At 35.6% G+C, this 20,541-nt stretch overlaps 1 protein-coding gene and 1 non-coding gene across 5 annotated transcripts in view; both read left to right on the forward strand.

The window, feature by feature from the left end:
- The window catches only part of RABGAP1 (RAB GTPase activating protein 1), a 217,273-nt gene that overhangs the window by 111,594 nt on the left and 85,138 nt on the right, over positions 1–20,541 (forward strand). For all 4 annotated transcript variants that reach the window (XM_072631849.1, XM_072631850.1, XM_072631848.1 and 1 more), the window contains exons 11-13: positions 2,737–2,911; positions 5,198–5,291; positions 8,869–9,019. In XM_072631849.1, the coding sequence (XP_072487950.1) occupies positions 2,737–2,911; positions 5,198–5,291; positions 8,869–9,019 (420 nt within the window). The remainder of the gene's footprint in view (positions 1–2,736; positions 2,912–5,197; positions 5,292–8,868; positions 9,020–20,541) is intronic.
- LOC140521785 (U6 spliceosomal RNA) lies at positions 19,631–19,733 on the forward strand. Its single transcript, XR_011973083.1, has one exon. It is a non-coding gene; the product is annotated as a U6 spliceosomal RNA (small nuclear RNA).

The raw sequence follows: 20,541 nt of genomic DNA on the forward strand, positions 1-20,541 counted from the left end.
ACCTAATCTCATACAGTAGCTGAACTGTGCTGTAGTCTTTTTACCTAAGATTCTCTTTTTACATCTCAAAATACCAAATGTGTTCTGATCTTCCTCAGATTTTTGTTACTTCTCTCCATTTGATATCTATAGTCCCTTATGAAATAGCCACATGTACATATTCTGTAATCCATGTAGACCTGTAGGGTTTCAAAGTGGATAAGATTGAACTGAATTCTGCACGTTTTCATAAAATATTTTAGCATAATACTTTGTCTAACACAGTTTCTTTTAACCTAGGATCGCTTTGCCGAAAATAATTTCATAGGGGATGGAATACAGAGTTAAACACGTTCCTACTGCAAATCTAACCTTTAAATGAGCCTGCTAGATTGTTTTACACCCATTCTGTCTAAGTGGCATACTGATAGTAAAGGTGATGTAGTTTTATATTTCCCTGACAATAAAGCAGAAATGAAGGAAGGAATATCCTAAGTTTATTTCCTTTTTTCTCCTTAGGTGGATGAATTATTTTTTAATATAATGAGGAAGATTTCAACAACTAATGCTAAAAGCCTCAAATACTTGTCTGAAAAGAAAAAATTTTAGAAGTTTGCCTTAATCAACAACATATCTTTTATTTTACCAAATTTGTACACATTGTAACTTTTATCATCATTTTAGTGATTTTTGATTCACAGGAATGATTGTATTTCAAAACATTTTATATAGAGAGTATTAAATTTATACATTCTTTGACTATTAAGTCGTCCATATGATCCTAGTACCTTTTTTATCAGGTTTAATCAGAAAACTAATGATCTGTTCTTTTACTTCAGAGATTTGTTTGTTTTGCTTTACTCTTCTTTTTGTCAGCTGAACATTTTATAGTATTGTAAATATTCATCCAGTTCTCTTAAATTCTCAGATTTTTTCAACCTGTAGTACAGTATATCTCTGAAAGTGAAGTGTTCATTCTGATATCTGAGGGCATACTGTCAACGCTTAATGAAATCAGTAACTGACTAATGATTAATTGTGAATAACTGGTTGTTGAACTGATAATCTTGGTCAGTGTCTAATAGTTTTCTTAATTTCTGTATTTGTTGTGTTCTTTTTTCTTATTTCTAATTTGGGTTGTAAGGGTATTTCTATTATTTGCTTGCCAAAAATTAAGCACAAAAATGCTTCCATTTTTAAAATTTTGTTAGCCTCAGCATTAGGAAGTTTTCCTTCTAGGGCAAAATTTCCCTTTAGAAAGAGGGAGATATAGACACTAAACTTACCTTGGTCATCAATGTTTTGCTCTTCAAATAAAGAAAAACAATAATTTCTGCAAATGTTTAAACATGCATATTCAACATTGATTTCAGTCCTTCTCCTCAAACTCACCCTTCTCCCCCATCCCTCCCCCAAAAAAATAAAATGTAAAATCTCAGTACCTTTTTTCGGAAGTATTCCCAACTGTGGTGATTATTAATTAGCCTTAGATGGTACAGCTTTAGAAAAGTACCTTTTTAAGTTTTGATGGGATGAAAACAGTCCTCATTTAGTCCCTTTAGCATGCCATCAAAGGAAATAGGAAGGAAGTGGACAGAAGACAAAGTTTCTGAACAGTACATAGAAGATAGACTAGATATTCATAGAACTTTAGGTTTGCAGAATCCTTAGAATATAGGAGAAAGGAGGTATGATCCTAGAACATAATCAGAGCTGTATTGGGTCTTAGAATAGATAATATTAGAATTAAAAGGAACTTTAGTGATATGTTTAAATACCTCCTTTTACTGTGGTGCAGTAAGATGCAATGACTTGTGCAGGGTCACACACAACAAATGAGTGGCAGAGTCTCAACTCAAAACCAGATCTCCTGGTTCCCTAGCCCCATTTGTTCTGTTAAAAACATAGCATGTATATATGTACACATGTATGTATGCTATAGTAACTTTGGTGCTTTATTTCCTCACATGTTGCTTTGTACTTCCCAAAGCAGCTATTTCAAACCTCTTTTCTGAAGCCCCCTATGCAACCATCCCCCAGCTTCTGTTTTATTGAGAAAGCTTTCCATCTTGAGCTCTCAATTGTCACCTGGCTTATGCCTCATAGCCATTTTATATCACGGACCATTCTCTCTTACTTTGCTATAGTAAAAGACTTGGTTTTTCTCTTTTCCAAGGCCAAACCCTTGTTAACTGTACTCATGATTTCATCATTTCCTTTCTCCTTGGGAAGCTTGTTTCTTTAATCATTCCCACCCTCTAATCATCATATTCTTTTTGTCTACTGGCTCTTCCCTGCTACCTACACACATATCCAGATTTCTCTTATCCTTAAAAAGCCTTCACTTAATCTTGTCCTCACATTATAACCTTATATCTTTCTTATTTCACAACATAAGTCCTATTAAAAATTTGTCTACATTCTTGGCCTCCAGTTCTTGCCCTTACTTCCTTGATTCCCATTGACTGCGCGCACGCGCTCTCTCTCTCTCTCTCTCTCTCTCTCTCTCACACACACACACACACACATTTGTATTTACCTGTGTGTACATGTTGTTTAACTCTAAGTGAAAAGAACATAATAAGTTCCTTGAGGGCAAGGGCCATTTTTTTCTTTTATTTTTTTTTCTTTTACATGCAGAGTCAACATTATGTTTTGCACGTGGTAGATGCTTAAGTGCTTGCTGAATTGAATGCTACATCAAATCAAAAGCACAGATTAATGAATGGGTCTAATTCATATCATTCTTTCCTAAAGATAAAACAGAAAGACAGAAAAAGTAACACTGACACTTTATATGAAGTTGTGTGCTTGGAGAGTGAATCAGAAAGAGAAAGGAGAAAAACTACGGCCAGTCCCTCCCTTCGCCTGCCGCAGTCAGGGTCCCAGAGTTCAATGATACCTTCTCCTCCAGAAGATGATGAAGAGGAAGGTAAGATTTAAGCTAAGCTTATGTTATGACTTCAGTTGCCATGGGATTATCTGGTATTATTTTCCAGTTAGAAGTGGAACTGGAAAAAATGGAAAATACTGGGGGGCAAAAATAAAACTTATACCTGTTAGTTTATATACATATATACATACATATACACATATGTTCTATGGTCTTTTGGTTTGGTTTTTTTAGAATTTTGAGTGAGCCCTAACAGCTCTCTGTTGCTGCCACCATATCCACTGAATAAAACTTTAGCATTAGCATTCTAAAGCATTTTAAAGAAGCATTTAAAGAAGGATTTATTGATGCTGGGAAGTTCAAGATGATGAGTACTTCACAAAAACTGAACTCTAAAGTAACAAAGGAGCCAATTGGGAATATAGGTGACTTTCCTGATATAATAGTATTCAGGACTAAAAGATACCATCCAGTATAGGCCCCTTATTTTTAAAGATGAGAAAATTGAGACCTGAAAGATTAAGTTACTTAGGTTCTCTTTCTCCAGATTCAGTGCTCTTTCCCAGTCATAAAATGTTTAAGTATTAGAGTTGAAAAAAAACATGATTTGATTACATTTTGAATACACTGATTTAAATAAAACTTTTTTCTTCTGAGACCTAGCCAGTCCATTTCCTATCAGATACAGAATTATTAGATTTTCCTTTCCCTGCAGCGAATGAAAGCTTAGAAATCACTTAAGAGAGTCATGTCATTTCACAGATGACTTAAAAGGTCCAAAGGGGTGAAATGATTTACCTAGGTCACACAGCCAGTGGACCAGGAGTACTGTCAGAACTATATTATTCTCACATGAGTGCTTTTACTATATCATACAGACTTCCATTTGACTTCATTCATCTACTGGAATGGATGATCTTAAGGGCAAGACCTTGGTCTTGTTAATCATCATTTTCTCCTCAGCACATAACGAAAGGTCTAACAGATAGTAGTTGCTCAGTAATTGTGTAAAAACAAATCCAAGGTTGTCTTCTCTGAAATAATATCATCTTGGTAGTGATGTCGTAGTCTTCATAGTTATGGACAAAGTTGACTATGCAGCAAGTAATTTAGGTGTCATAACTCCAGGATTGGTAACCACTGCTCTAAGGCAAATTATGTTTATATAGTCATTAGACCTAGAAAAAAATGCAATAAGAAAGACTCCCTATAAAACCTATGCATTAAAACTATTAAAAGAGAGCAATTTTATATATTAAACACTATTCAGGAATGGAGATGATTGCAAATAATCTGTATTATCATTTGTTGAATTCTTTAAATTCATCAAGATTTGCCTAGCTTCTATATGAACTTATATAGGTTTATCTTCTCCATAAAATATTTTCTACCAGTTGGAGAAAGCTCAGTAAATATGATTTTTTCTGAGTCTGCAATAAAAGGGAATAATGTTCTTAAGGGAGAATATGGCTTTCCTACCATTTTCTGTTTATTTCTCTTTACAATAGAAGTCAGATCTTAAGGCCATAGATTTAAAACTGGAAAGAACCTTGGGAGCCATTTTGTCTGCTCCTCTCATTTTTTAGTGTAGGAAACTGAGATTCAGAAAACTTAAATGACTTATACAGTGAATATATGACAGAGTAAATGACAGGGATGAAATTTGAATCGAGATACTCTGGCTCCAAATCTAGTGCCAGTAGGTCCAAAATAGTACTCACTGTTTTTCATACCCAAACCCCTGCCTTTTCTGAATTGTGCTGTTTTTGAGACCACTGCTGTCCTTCTTGTGTCCTAGGTTCACAATCTTGTTTTTATCCACCACTCTTCACTCTCACCTGACCCACATATCCAATCAGTTGCCAAAATTTGTTGTCTCACCATTCACAACTTCTCTCCCTTCTGACCCCTTCTCACTACTCACATAGCCACCTTCTGTATTCAGACTCATTTAACCTCTCATCTGAACAATTGCAGTAGCTTCCTAATTAGAACTAGGATTTAACTCAGTACCATTTTGATCTTATATTTTTACCTATTTAATAGAATAAAATGTTGAACTTTTTGACGCTAAACCTCCCCAGACATCTCATGTCTCTCCCACAACTCCATTCTCTCCCTCCATGCCCCTAATTGAGAATATTTAGATATACACAGAGATGGGTATGTACAAGGCCATAAGTCAGATTTATTGCAAATATTATTGCTCGTCAAAGCCTATAAGTTTGTAATATGAACCAAGCAGCTCTAAATTACTACCTAACTCATTTTTCTACTTATTACTGTCCCTTTTATCATACTATCTTTGTGTTCTGTTTGTTAAAGATAATGATGAACCTCTCTTGAGTGGATCAGGGGATGTGTCCAAAGAATGTGCTGAAAAAATTCTTGAAACTTGGGGAGAACTGTTGTCAAGATGGTAAGTTTTATAATAATAACTTCCATTTTCTTCCGGAAATTCATTTTGTTTGCTGTGATGTTTATCTTAGCAGAATAATTCCATATTGGAAAGAATAGTTGAGCCTAGTCAGAAGCAACTAGCTGTAGTATAAGAACACAGCATCTCAGACCAGGAGATAGAAATTGAAATCTTATTTCTAGTAATTTTCAGCTATATGGCCTCAGACAAATCACTTGACCTCTGAGTCTCAGTTTCTTCATTGGCAAAGTAATGGGCCTGGCCTGGATGTTATCTTAGGGTTCTTCTGGCCCTAACAAAATTCATTCATCTTTATTTCCTTTCATCTAAGTTGATGAAAAGGGTCTGCTAGCAAGTTTAGAAAGCACTGCCCTAGGCAGTCAGACTTACTCTAAAAGAATATTTCCTTTAGCTCCCTCTTAATATTATGAGAAAGGATGATACTAGTCAGAATGATGAGATTATAACATATATTTTTATCTAGTTACTTTTAGAAGATATGCACATTTTGTAGAGGGAAAAGAAAAGTGATTTGACTCTTCTTGATTCCCCTCTGTCTAGTTATTAGACTTGGCACATAAGTTCTTGACAAGCTCCTTCCTTTCTGTTGTGATTTGTCTTAGAAGGTGGAATTCAGGAGCATTTGACTTTGTTTTTAGCTGAACAATATCTTGCTCTGTCTATCTCAGAATTTAAAGTAAGTTCTCTGTGCCCTTGGAGGATAGAACTATAAATGGATAGCATCTGCTTTGAATACTCAGGATACTCAGCATTTCAATAAAATATTCTTTTCCAGGATATACTGGGAAATGTCAGAGAGAAGCTTTGGTTTGTTTCCTCACAAATATGTTTTTTTAAGGTTTCATTCATCAATCTTTTCACTAAGCATATACTATGTGTAGCATAGGGCACTGTTTGTCTCTAGTAATAGAAAAGTCAAAGTCAGACTTGAAAAATCTCTATTCTGTTCCTCCTTCCCCACATACCAACTCTCTGATAAACAATAGTTTCATATATTTTGATTTTCCTTCTTTACCAGGAGATAAAACATTCATGTTAAAATTCTGTTTTCAGAGTAGATTTTCAAGTGTCTGAGGACTAATGCTGGCAAATATGAAAATATTTCATGTCTTTGAATTGTCTTAAAAATCAAATTTAGCCTTGTTATATTTGCCTAATAAGTTAAAAATCACTGAGGTGTAGTTTGTAGCACTTAAATCTCTGATCAGATTTTAGTGCCTCTGATCAGAGGCAATATTTTATAATAAAAAGTGTGCTAGAGTCAGAAAGCATATTCTAAGGCCACCCTCCCTATATTCATCAACCATGTGACCAGGTAAGTCCTTTTTCCTCTGTGACCATCAGTTTTCTCAACTATAACATAGAGGAGTTATTTTCCTCAACTGACCTCAGAAGATTTTTGTGAGCAAATCTCTTTGTAGACATTGATAGAGCACTGAAACCAGAGTCAAAAAGACCTGAGTTTATATCTTGCTACAGACTAGCTGAGTGACCCTAGGCAAGTCATTTAACTGCCTCAGTTAATAGCATCTACCTCTCATGGTCATTGTGAGGATAAAATGAGATAATATTTATAAAGCACTTTGCAAAACTTAAAGTACCATAAAATGCTGTTAATTATTTTTATCTTCATTATTATTTCTAACCTAAGGACTGAATCCTGAGCTCTTCTTGTTATTTGTTGTTTTCCCCTTGTTCTCAAAGAGGACAAATGATATCAGAAGGGTGATGTCTTGACATAGCTGTGAGTTAGAGTCCAGTGGCAAGATAACCCTTCATAGACTCTTAGATTTGGGAGGGACTGCAAAAAATCTAGCCCAATCCTTACCTGAATCATAAATCCCTATTATATTATCCCTGACAAATCTAGTCACTGCCTGAATACTTCCAATGATGGGGAATTCATTACCTTAATTGGCCCACCATTACAAATGTGGCACACCATTTTCCCATTCTGCCATATCTGTTTATGATAAGCAGTATCATAATCAGCTAGCTACAAAGACAATATGTTATCCTGTCTATGCAAAGCTGTTAAAATTAATTGAGCACAAGTAAACAGAGCAGAGAAAAAAATTAAACACAATTTTAAATGTTATTGTTATATGTATCCCTATAAGAAGAGATAGAGAATTGTAGAAGGTTGGATCTGGAAGGGCCTTAAAAATTACCTGTTCTGACCCTGTCATTATATAGAGGAACAAACTGGGATCCAAAAAAAATGAAGTTATTTGTGTAAGGTTAAAATAGAATAGAAACTGGAGGCCATGTCTCTTCACCTCAATCTCGTTTTTTCCCCACTATACCACATTACCATCTACTTTAAATATAATGTACAAAAAATGAGATAGAGAGACATTGAGAGGATGCATTAAAGTCACATTGTGTTCAGGTAAGTAGACAGCATGACAATTCAGTTAACAAACATTTATTAAGCACCTGTTGTGTGCAGAGAATTATATCAAGTCTTAAAGTAAACAGTCATTCATTTAGCAAACATTGATTAAATGTCCACTGTATTTGCTAGGAGAATCATAGAAATAATTTTATAAATATAAACTAAGTTATTACAATCATTTATACTTTTTCTTTCTGACTTTTTTCCTTTTAAATAATTTTGTATATAAACAAAAATAATGTTTATTGCAATAGTGCTAAAGTTCTGGTATTAGCTTTCTGTCATCACTGTAACATTCATTTGCTAAATGTCCCCATGTACTAATTCTGATTGGTTATTTGAAAAACATAGCTTTTAAAAGCCATTTTGGAATGGATAGCCAAATACTGAAAAATGACAACAAAGAAGTTTATCTAGAGCCATGTTTATGTGCTGAGTTTTTCTTAAAGTATGATGATCACATTAAATGTCTATGAGAACAGAGATTGATATGTACTTATCACTATTGTTAGAGTCTTTCAGGTTGATGACTTCCAAGGTTTTCATTGCTCTGCAGTTGTGTTCAAGCTGAGACAAATACTTTTGTCTCTAGATTGCCTTATGGATAGATGTTCTGTTAATATTTGCTCTTCTTATTCGTAGTAAGATGTCATTATTGAAAGCTTGACTGTGGATACCTGCTTTGTATAGTGTTGAACTATATTCAGAAATTATATAATTGAACTCAGAAAATCATTTGTAAATTTTATTTGGGTATTGAAGTAGTAACTTAAATGTTTGGCATCTAGTCGGATGGGAATAGTGTAAATCAGTACCAAATTAAACTTTTTATCAGCTGGACTATATGATTTCACTGGATTTTGAAATAATTCTAGCTTTGGCCTCTTGTTTGTAGAAGTATTCCTTGGTAACCTTGCTTATGTATTTGATGCTAAATAGATTAACAAATTTTATAGAATTATTTAAAATTTTGTTTGGATACCTATGGAATCTTGGCATGAGTGGCATTTTTTAAAACCCTTTGTAATAAACAAATTTAAATTCTCACGGAATACTTCTTTTTTCTATACTTGTAATTGTATTCTGTGTTGTGTGTTATAGCATATGTTCCTTTTTTGTACTTGAGTCCCCAATCATAAACTGTGGCATCATTTTCAGGCATCTGAACCTGAGTGTGAGACCAAAGCAGTTATCATCCTTAGTAAGAAGTGGTGTCCCTGAGGCTCTTCGTGGAGAAGTATGGCAGCTTCTTGCAGGATGCCACAACAATGACCACCTGGTTGAGAAGTATCGACTCCTCATCACAAAGGTAAAGTAATTACATAAAATCTTTATGTATTTTTCTTTTTCTATTCATCTGTTAATGCAAAATATGCCTGCAGTATAATTTACATTTTGCAGTGCAATAAAAGAAATTATCCAGTCCTCCTGTGTATCCCTCTTTCCCCCATCACCTACAACTATGGAAACTATTGAAAGGAGAGAGAACAGCATAATTTTAAAGGCCTTCTGTCATAAAGAACTGGCTCTCATTCCTTCACATCTTAATGATGTGACCTTAGAGGCAGTGGTAGTCTCATGGAAAAAACACTGGATGACAAGTCAGGAGACTTAGATTTGAATTCTACATCTCTGCCATTAATTAGCTTATGTGATCTAGGCAAATCATTTCTGTTATCCTCAGTTCCCTAATCCACATGTTGAGGGAATTGGAGTGAATTACCTGCAAGGGGACTTTCATACTATCATTGTGGAGATAATTTAGATGATAATACAATCATAATTTGAAAACCAGTTGTGTAGCCAAACTCAAAGAATAGTTCTTAATGGTCAGCATGGCAAATCTCCAGTGGAGTACCCCAGAGAAATGTACTTGGCTCTATGCTGTTTAACATTTTTATCAGAAACTTAGATAAAGATATAGATGGTATGCTCCTCAAATTTTCAGTGACCAAAAGCCTGGAGAGATAGTAAACAGGTACGAGCTAGGCCATTGGGATTAATCAAATAAGGTGGAATGCATTAGGGATAAATATAAAGTCTTGCTCTTGAGTACAGAAAAATCAGTTCAACAAATATAGGATGTGAAAGGCATAAATAAATCACAATTGTTGTATTAAAATTTTCTGGGGGGTTAGTGTACTCTAGTACGAATCATCAGTGTACTGTACTGTAGTAGTCATAGAAACTAATGCAGTCTTGGACTCTATTAGGATGAGTATAGCTTCCAGGTACAGGGGAGTGATCATCCTACTGTACATTGCTTTTGTCAAACTTCATTTGGAGTATTATATTTAGTTCTGGACACCAAAGTGTCACAAGGACATTGATAAGATGGATAATTAAACTTACAAGGGAAGACAACTAGGATGGTGAAAGGCATCGAGTTTGAAGATACATGAGTATTACTTGAAAGAACATGAAATGTTTGACTTGGAGAAAAGAAGCCTCAGAGGGAGAGGTAATAGTTGTGTTCAAGTATTTGAAGAATTGTCATGTGGAAGAGGGATTGGGTTTGTTCTGTTTGGCCCCAAAGGGGCCAGTGGGTAGAAGTTGCAATTAAGTCGCTTTAGATTTGATTAAAACTTTGATTTTTGGTTTCTACCAGGCTTATCATAAGTGCTTTGGGCAACATTTTTTATTTGCTTGTGAACTCATAAATATTAGGGGCAGCTAGGTGGTGCAGTGGATAGAGTACCAGTGCAGGAGTCAAGAGGACCTGAGTTCAAATCTCATCTCAGACACTTGACACTCACTACCTGTGTGACCTTGGGCAAGTTACTTAACCCCGATTGCCTCATCCTGGGTCACCTCCAGTCATCCTGATGAATATCTGGTCACTGGATTCAGATGGCTCTGGAGGAGAAGTGACGCTGGTGACCTGCACAGCACTCCTTCACTCATAACAAAGTCAAGTGTAAGTCATGTCATCATTTCTCTGATGGCACGGTCTTCTTTGTCAATGAAGGATGAGCACATACACACATAAATACTACCATCAGCCTCCATTATTATAGCCAAATCCAGATGCATTCATTAAGCATTTTTCATACTAATTGTAAAAATATTCATCAGTGCTTATATTTCATTTTTATGCAGTTACTTTTTTAGAATAAAAGGATTTTAGGGTTTGGAGACCTCAAAGCAGAGGAAATCTTGCAAGGTAGACTATTCCACTTTTGAACAGCTTCATCCTTTTTTTTTTTGAAAATGTTTTTATTCACTTTAAACTTAAATATAAAATGAAAAAAAAACATTTCCATGTACATAGCAGAACATAAGAAAGGATTCAATATAAAATAAGAAATCTGCATTTCAAGAAAACCTGTATGATAAATACTACATATTGTTTTCCAAGCTACATAGCTTTTCTTTGCTTCCTTCTAGGTTTTCTTTTGCTCTCTTTTGTGCACTTTTTACTTTATTTTTTTTCCTTCCCAAAGTTTTTCAGTTTCTTAAATGTACTTTTTTTCATTCAGGATTATACTTAACTTTGCTGAGTAAGTTACCCTTGTTTCTAAGTCCAGCTCTTTTGCTGTCTGAAATGCAGTATTCCATGACCTATGGTCCTTCAACATAGTAGCTAATAGGTCTTATGTAATCCTTACTGTAGTTCCACAATATTCAAATAATTTTTTTCTTGTTGCTTGCACTATTTTCTCCTTAACCTGGGAGGTTTGAAACTTGGCTATGATAGTCCTGTAAGTTTTCCTCCTGGGATCTCTTTCAGGTAGTAATTGGATTTTTTTCTATTTCTGCTTTGCCTTCTTGTTCTATAACTTCAGGGCAATTTTCCTTGATACTTTCTTGTAATATTGTATCAAGATTCTTTTTTTTTTATTGTGACTTTTAGGTAGTCTATAATACCTAAATAATAAATACCTAAATAATAAATAATAAATACCTAAAATATCTAGAATATTCTTATATTGTATCTCCTTAATCTATTCTCCAGATAGTTGTTTTTCCGATGAGATGTTTCACGTCCTCTTCTATTTTTTAACTCTTTTTAAAAATTATTTCTTGATGTCTTATAATGCCATTAGATTTCCCTTGCCCAATTCTAGTTTTCAGGGAATTCTTTTCTTCCTTAAGTTTTTGATTCTCTGTTTCTAGTTGGTTTATTTTCTTTTTATAATTTTGATTTTCTTATATTGATCTTTTTTTCTAGTTTTTCTTCATTCTCTCTTTATTTGATTTTTAAAATTTGTTTATTTTTAGCTTTCAAGAGATACTTCCACAAGCTTTTGAATTCCAAATTTTCTCCCCATCTTTTCCCCTCTGCCCACCCCAAGACAGTGTGCATTCTGATTACCTCTTTGATATTTAAAGTGTTTTTAAAGTTGTTCCAAGAACCCTTTGAGGGCTTGGGACCATTTGATGTTTCTCATTGAAAAAAAGGAATGACTTTTTTAGTTCAACTATCTTCCTCTGAATATGAACCCAGACCTTCTCTATCATTATAGTAGCTATCTATGATTGGGTTCTTTCTCTTTTGCTTACTCATTTTTAGTTTTATTTTGTGTTTAGCAGCTATTATTATAATCAAGTTCTAGTCCCAAGGTGTGGGGAATGATGCCCCAACCCTCAGGTCTTTATTACAGTTATTTTCTGACCTTTATTCTGGGGACCAACCTTGGGCACTCCTCTTCACCCCTAAGTGACGGCTGGGACACCGTCCCTCTCTCCCACAAATTATCTTTCTCCCTGTGGGCCCTCTGGTGGCTGCAAATACAACTCTCCTCTCTGCCCTGGACCTGAAACCAGGGACTCTGCTCTCCAGAAAGTACCCACAACCAACCGAGTCCCTGCCCCTCTGCTACAGCACTCACCAGGTGCTGTTCTTGCTAGTTCCTTCACCCCTGCATCTCCAACCCAGGATTCTGTCAGGTCAGCACAACTGTGCTCGGTGTCTCTTCACAGTGGAAGGTCCTTCAGTCTTCTCCTACTCAGCCATCAGGTCTTCACACTGTCCTTGAGCTGAAAGTTCCTGAGGCTGTCTCCAACCCAGCTACCCCCAGGACTTGTTGTTTGTTGATTGGACGGAGTCAGCCTGGAGGTGTTTGCACTTAGGCCAAACTCTGAGGAGATTTGAGTCTTTCCTAGGGTCTTCTCAAGTTGTCTTAGGACAACTGCTTTACACCAACTCTTGTTTATTTCTGCTGCTTTAAGTTCACTCTCAGGTGATGCTTTCTTTTTTTTGTGGAGAAAATTTGGAGAGCCAAAAGTTTTCTGACTTCCTCCACCATCCTCCCAGAATCTTCTCCAGCCTCTTCCTTTTTGACCTCTTTTCTTCTTGATACTCTCTTGGTTTTCTTGACACTGCTCCCCCATGAATCTCCTTCTACTTATTTGACTGCTCCTTCCCAATTTCCTGTGCTGGAGTTTTATCCAATTCATGTCCATCAACTGTTCAAACTATTTCTCTTGATCTCATCAGCTCACCTCTCTGCCAGTGATGCTCAGATTTCTTTATCCAGCCCTAACCTCTCTCTTGACCTCCAGACTCACATCTTCAGTTGTCTATTTATTGGACATCTCAAACTGGATATCCCATAGATACCCCAAACTTAGTGTCCAAAACTAAACTCATTATGTTTTCCCCCAAACCCTCCCCTCTTGCTAACTTCTATATCACTACTGAGGGCACCTCTATCCTCCCAATAGGCCCACAACCTAAATATCATTCTTGACTCTTCACTCTCCCCTGTGCGTGCATGGACACACACGCACGTGCAGTCAGTTGCTAAGTTCTGTTGATTTTATTTTTATAATACTGCTTACATATGTCCACTTCTCTCCTCTGACAGTGCCAGCACCTTATGAAGGACCTCATCACCTTATTCCTGGACTGTCCTTACAAAAATAGCCTTCTGGTTGGTTGCTCTGCCTCAAGACTCTCCCCACTGCACTCCAACTGAAACTCCAGTGGGCTCCTATTAACTGCAGGATAAATATAAAATGCTCCCTTTGGCTATTAAAGCCTTTCAGAACCTGGCCCCTTCTTACCTTTCCAGTTTTCTTATTCCCTTGTATACACTCTGCATTCCAGTGATACTGTGCTTCTAGTTTTTCCTCTAATAGGACAATCCATCTCCAGGCTCCATGTGTTTTCACTAGCTGTCCCTCATGCCTGTAATTCTCTCCCTCATCTTTGCCTCCTGGCTTCTTTCAAGTCTCAATTAAAACCCCACCTTTTGTAGGAATCCTTTTTTAACCTCCCCTCTGTGATTACCTCCAGTGTATCCTGGACATGTCTTATTTGTATACAGTTGTTTTTGTGTTGTCTACCCCACTGGATTATGAGATCTCTGAAAGTGGTGATCAACACTGCTTCTCTATGTATCCCTTATGCTTGCAATGGTACCTGGCATGTAATAAGTATTTAATAAATGACTGTTCACTTGACTGGACCCTTAATTGTTAGGAAGTTTCTAATTATTAGGGTTTTTTCCCCAATTCCTAAGACACCACAGTTCTGTCATTAGTGGTGTCTGGAAATCTGGGATCATATATAAAAAAAGTCTGGAATAATGTGGGATAGTAGAAAAAGTAGAGGATTTGGAATCAAAGGATTTAGCTTTTGACCTCCAGCTCAGTCACTCACTCTCGTAAGCAGCAATCGCTACATTCAGAATACAAGAAAAACTAGATCTGCCTCCACTTTTTTACCTATACTACTTGTGCCCTTTACTAGGAAAGTAATAGGATATATATTTGTGAATCTTTTTTCTCTTCCCCTTCATTTCCTTCTTCCTCCTTGCCTTTTTCCTGGTAAATTTTATTTTTATTAAATCTACCTTATCCTGTGTTATAGTATTATAGTTTTTCAATAATTGTGACAAAGGTGATATAGTAAAGAAATCACTGAACTTAGAATATCATAAGACCTTAGTTCATATCCTATATGACCGTAGGCAAGGCATTCAACTTCTTGAGGCTTCAGTTTCCTTCACTTTAAAATTATGGAGTTGAATTATATAATCTCCACGATCCTTTCTTGCTTGAAATTAGATGTTCTTATGAAGAAATAACTATGATTAACAGAGAGCCACTTTTGAATCAGAAAGTAGAACCAAATGATGTCTCAGAACTTTCATAGTGTCATAGAAAAGAATTTATCATGATATACATTTATATATATGTATGTGTGTATGTGTATATACATATGCACACATACCTATACACGTGCACGTGTGCGTGCACACAAACACACACACAAAATGCTTATAATTCAGGTAAGGACTGAACCAAATGCCCTCCACAGTCTGTTCCACATCAGATGTTCTTTTCATTCTAAAATGAAGAACCAAAGCTTGAAAGCAAGTGTTTTTTAGAGACTGTTTCCATATGTCTGGAACTTCTTAATGCACTTTCTAAGTGCATCTTTCTGTTTTAAGGAAAAGGTAGGTTCTGTGTTATCTTCACTTTTTTGTCCTGTTAGTAGTATATTTTAAATTTTGTTTCTACATCTCTTTCATTCTCAAATATATTTCTCTAACTTAGCCAGAATAAAAATTTTAAAAGCAATTCATCAAAAATCAGCAAACCCATCAACCAAAACTAACTGTGTACATTGCATATCTATATCCTCCTCTGCAAAGGGAAGGAAGCATCAGCATTTATTTAAAGAAAAGTCTATGTGGATTATAGTTGCTAAAACTCAGTCATCAAATTTTTATTTCCTATGTGCTGATCACTGTGCTAAAAGCAGTCCCTGCTCTCAAGGACTCTACATTCTAAGAGAAGTGACAACATGCATTTAGTATGTACATATAATCAATTAATAAACATTAATTAAACTCCTATATGCCTGGCATTGTGTAAGTGCTAGGGATATAAAGGTACAAATATAGTCCCTGCTCACAAGGAGTTCACAGTCTAATGAGGGAGACAGTATGCAAACAATTGTTTTTGTTTGGCCTTCATGCTCAGAGAGAACCAAAATGACATCACAACATCAGGGTCAGTGTACAATGTATCTGACTCTGTCTGATCATATCAGTCCAAACTTGGAAAGCTGTACTACAGTTGAGGCACAAATAGTCCATATGACCCTTTGGGAAAGAGATGTCTCTAAATTTGCACATCTCATGTTTCTTTTAATCTACTGCAATTCTGCTTTGCTCATAGAACACAGTGCCTTTTTTGATGTGGAAACGCCAAACTGGATAATCCTGTATCAGTGTCTCCTATGTCTCACAATATCAAATTTCTTCAGAGAGACCTTAAGTACATACAAATTATATACAGAATAAATATATACAAAAATAAATAAATAAAAATAAAGAGGGGGAAGACGCTAGAACTAAGAGAAATCAGGAAAGGCTTCCTGTGAAAGGTTGGATTTTTGCTGGGATTTGAAGGAAGCCAGGGAATCTAGGAGTTGGACATGAGGAGAGAGAGCATTCCAGGCATTAGTGACAATTCCTGCACTTAGGAGATGAAAAGTCTTTTTCAAAGAACAGCAAGAGGGACAGTTTCACTGGATTACAAGGTTCATGGAGAAGTTTAAGGTATAAGAAGACATACAAAATGTAAATGGAAGGTGGTCTGTGTGGGAGGGAACTAGCAGCAGAGATGGGGATAGTAAGGAGGGAATGACTGGAAAAGATGTCCTACAGAAGATAAGGTTTGAGATGAGTATTGAAGGAAGCCAGAAGACCTAGGAGTCTGGATTAAGAAGGAAGTGTCCTTCCAGGTATAAGGGAAGCAGAGAGTTAGGAGATGGAATTTCATGTGCCTGAAACAGGCTGGTGTTACTGGATTGTAAAAGTGTGAAGGGGATTACAGTATAAGAAGTCTGGAAATGTAGAAAGAGCTTAGCTAATCAGGATAGATTACATTTGATCCTGGAGGTAATAAGGAGTCACTGGAGTTGGAGTAAGAGAGTAATATTCTCAGACCTCTTCTTTAAGAAAATCACTTTGGCAGCTGATTGGAGGATGGGGTCAGATTGGAGAGGGACTTGAGCCAGGGAAAACAATTATAAAGTAATTATAGTCCAGATGAAGAGTAATGAGGACCTATTCAAGAGTGGTAGTTAGTGAGTGGAAGAATAGGAATGTATACAAGATGTGTCATGAAAATAAAAATGACAAAATTTTATAATAACTTGGGTATGTAGAATGAGTAAGAGTAAGGAGTCAAGAATGGTAGCAAAGTTGCAAGCCTGAGTGACAAGAATAGTGTGGTTCCCCCAACAGCAATAGGCAAGTTGGGAAGTGGAAGTGTTTGGAGCAGAAAAATGATAAGTTGTGTTTTAGCTATGTTGAATTTTGAGATGCATGTGGAACATGTAATAGGAAATTCTCAAAAGGCAGTTGGTTATGTGGGACTAGACTCCAGGAGAGAGATGAGGGCCCAGAACAGAGTCTTGGGGAGTGTCATGATTTGTGAGTGTGACTTGGTTGAAGATTCAGCAAAGGAAACTGAGAAGGAATTGTCAAACAGATATAAGGAGAACCAGGAGATGTGAAATATGAGGAAAGAATAGTCTCCCCCAAAAAAATCTAGAGGAGAAAAGTGTACAAAGGAGGAAAGAGCGATCAACAGTGTCAAAGGCTGCAGAGACGAGGACTGAGAAAAAGTGATTCAATTTGACAGCCAAGAAATTACTGGTGAAATCTTTGGTGACTGGAGAGAACAATTTTAGTAGATTGATGGGGTTGGAAGCCATACTGCTGAGTGTTTAGAAAAAAGTAATAGGCAAGGGAGCAGAAATACCTAGAATAAAAATTTCTCTGAGACTTCAGGCCAAAAGGGAAAGAAAGATACAGGATGTTAGCTAGTGGGGAATTTTTGTTTTTGTGATAGTATTTTATTTTGCCAGTTACATGTAAAGACAATTTTTAACATTCTATTTTTTTTCAATTTTGAGTTCCAAATTGTCTCCCTCCCTTTCCTACTACCTCCCTAAAACAGTAAACCATTTGATATAGGTTATATACGTGCAATCACATGAAGTCTACTTCCATGTTAGTTATGTTGTGAAAGAAACAACCCAAAAGAAAAACACACATACACAAATACAGTGAAAATAGTATGATTTAATCTCCATTCAGACTATATCAGTTTTTTCTCTGGATATGGATAGCATTTTCCATTATGAGTCCTTTGGAATTATCTTGGATCATTGTATTGCTGAGAAGAGCTAAATTATTCATAATTGATCATCATACCAGTATTACTATACTGTGTACAATATTCTTGTTCTGCTTACTTCATTTTGCATCAGTTCATGTAAGTCCAGGTTGTTATTTCTTTTAAATCATCCTGCTTATCATTTCACAATATTCCATTACAATCTTATACCACAGCTTGTTCAGCCATTCCTCAATTGATGGACATCCTCTCAGTTTCCAATTCTTTACCACCACAGAAAGAGCTGCTATAAATATCTTTGTACATGTAGGTCCTTTTCTCTTTTTTATGATCTTTTTGGGGTATAGACCTAGTAGTGGTATTGCTGTGTCAAAGAGTATACAGATTTTGGTTGCCCTTTAGGCATAGTTCCAAATTGCTCTCCAGAATAGTTGGATCAGTTCACAGCTCCACCAGCTATGTATTAGTGTGCCAATTTTCCCACATCCTTTCCTACATTTATCAGTTTTCTTTTTTCTCATATTGGCTAATCTGATAGGTGGTACATTAGAGTTGTTTTAATTTTCATTTCTCTGATCAATAATGATTTAGAATATTTTTTCATATGATTATAGATAACTTTGACTTCATCAGAAAACTGCCTGTTCATGTTCTTCCACCATTTATCAATTGGGAAATGACTTACATTCTTATAAATTTGACTCAGTTCTCTATATAATTGAGATATGAGGCCTTTATCAGAAACACTTGCTGTAAAAATTGTTTTTCAGCTGTTTTCCTTCTAATCTTGGTTGCACTGGGTTTTTTTAATGCAAAAACTGTTTATTATAATCAAGATTATCCATTTTATTTCCCTTATAGCTCTATCTCTTGTTTGATCAAAAAGTCTTCCCTTCTCTGACAGATAAACTATTCCTTGCTCTCTTTATTTGCATATGACATCACCCTTTATGTCTAAATCATGACCTGGGAAAGACCTTAGCTTTAAAAAGCTTTGGTATCCCACTGCTCCAGGGTCATATCCAGTCATCCTGATCTATATCCTACCAGGTGGCTCCAGAGGAGAAAGTGAGGCTGATAACTTTGCACAGACCTCCCTTGTTTAAATCCGATTCACTTGTAAGTCATGGCATCACCTTCCTGATGTCATGGTCCCCTTTAAAAACAAAGGACAAACAACAACAATGTATCCATTTTTATCTTATCTTTGTGTATACAGGGTGATATAATGTCTATACCTAATTTCTGCCATAATATTTTACAGTTTTCCCAGCAGTTTTTGTCACATGGTGAATTTTTATGCCAGAAGGTTGGATCTTTGGGTTTATGAAACACTAGATTACTATGGTCATTTACTTCTCTCTCTTGTGTACCTAATCTGTTCCACTGATCCCCCACTCTATATCTTAGCCAGCACCAGATATTTTTGATGATTGCTGCTTTATAATATAGTTTGAAATCTGGTACACCTAGGCTACTTTCCTTTGCATTTTTAATTCCCTTGATATTCTTGACTCTTTATTCTTTTAGATAAATTTTTTTAGCTATACAAAATAGTTTTTTGGTAGTTTAGTATGACACTGAATAAATAAATTATGTAGAATTCTAATAAGGAGACAAAATTACATATAAAAGAGCATGGACCAAGAAGGGATCCTTGTTCTGAGGAAGTAAATAGTTGTATGTCTTGAACTAAAGCATGGTCTGGAATCCAAGGACAACCAAGAGATAAAGTGGGATAAGTGGGCTACTTAGGCCCTAGAGCAGGGCCTAAGTGGATGAACATTCTCAGAGATGTAAGAGAAAACATGGTGTTGTGTTTTGGCAACATATGTTCTAATATTGTGACAGTACAGAGAAGATTAGCATGGCCTCTGTGAAAGGATTACATGCAAATTTGTGAAGAGAAAACATGGAATAATGGGAAGAGTGTAAGGCCTGGAATCAGAAGACTCAAATACTGAAATGGCTCTGTTGATTTTATCAATTTGAATATTTCTTCTAATAAAGCTTAATCGTTTCAAAAATAAATTAGGTAGAATTGTCATTTTTATTACATTGGTTCTACAATGAGTAATTGATTTTCCTATTTTCTAGATGTGACTTTATGTGAAAAATGTTTTGTAATCATATTCATATAGTTCTTGGTTTTTCTTGGCAGGTAGACTCCCAAGCATTTTATATTGTCTACAATTATTTTTTAGATATATAATTCCTGTTGTCTTTTTTTGTAAGTTTTCAACACTCACTTTTATAGGATTTTGAGTTCTAAATAGTATTTTAGAGCATTTTTTCATATGACTATAGATAGCTTTAATTTCTTCATCTGAAAGCTGCCTGTTCATATCCTTTGACCATTTATCAATTGGGAAATGACTTATAAATCTGACTCACTTCTCTATAAATTTTGGAAATAAGGGCTTTATCAGAGACACTGGCTATAAAAATTGTTTCCTAGCTTTCTGCTTCCCTTCTAATCTTGGTTGCATTGGCTTTGTGCAAAAACTTTTTAATTTAACTTAATAAAAAGTATTCATTTTGCATTTCATAATGTTCTCTGTCTTTGGTCATAAATTCTTCCAGTTTCCTTAGATCTGACAAGTAAACTATTCTCTCTTAATTTGCTTATAGTATCACCCTTTATGTCCAGCTCATATAGTCTAAAATTATTTTAAATGAAATTTCTCTTTCTATCTTTTGCTGCTAAGCTTCATTGGCAATGTATAG

This window comes from Notamacropus eugenii, chromosome 1 (genome assembly GCF_028372415.1).
Source record: "Notamacropus eugenii isolate mMacEug1 chromosome 1, mMacEug1.pri_v2, whole genome shotgun sequence".
Classification (NCBI taxonomy): Eukaryota; Metazoa; Chordata; class Mammalia; order Diprotodontia; family Macropodidae; genus Notamacropus; species Notamacropus eugenii.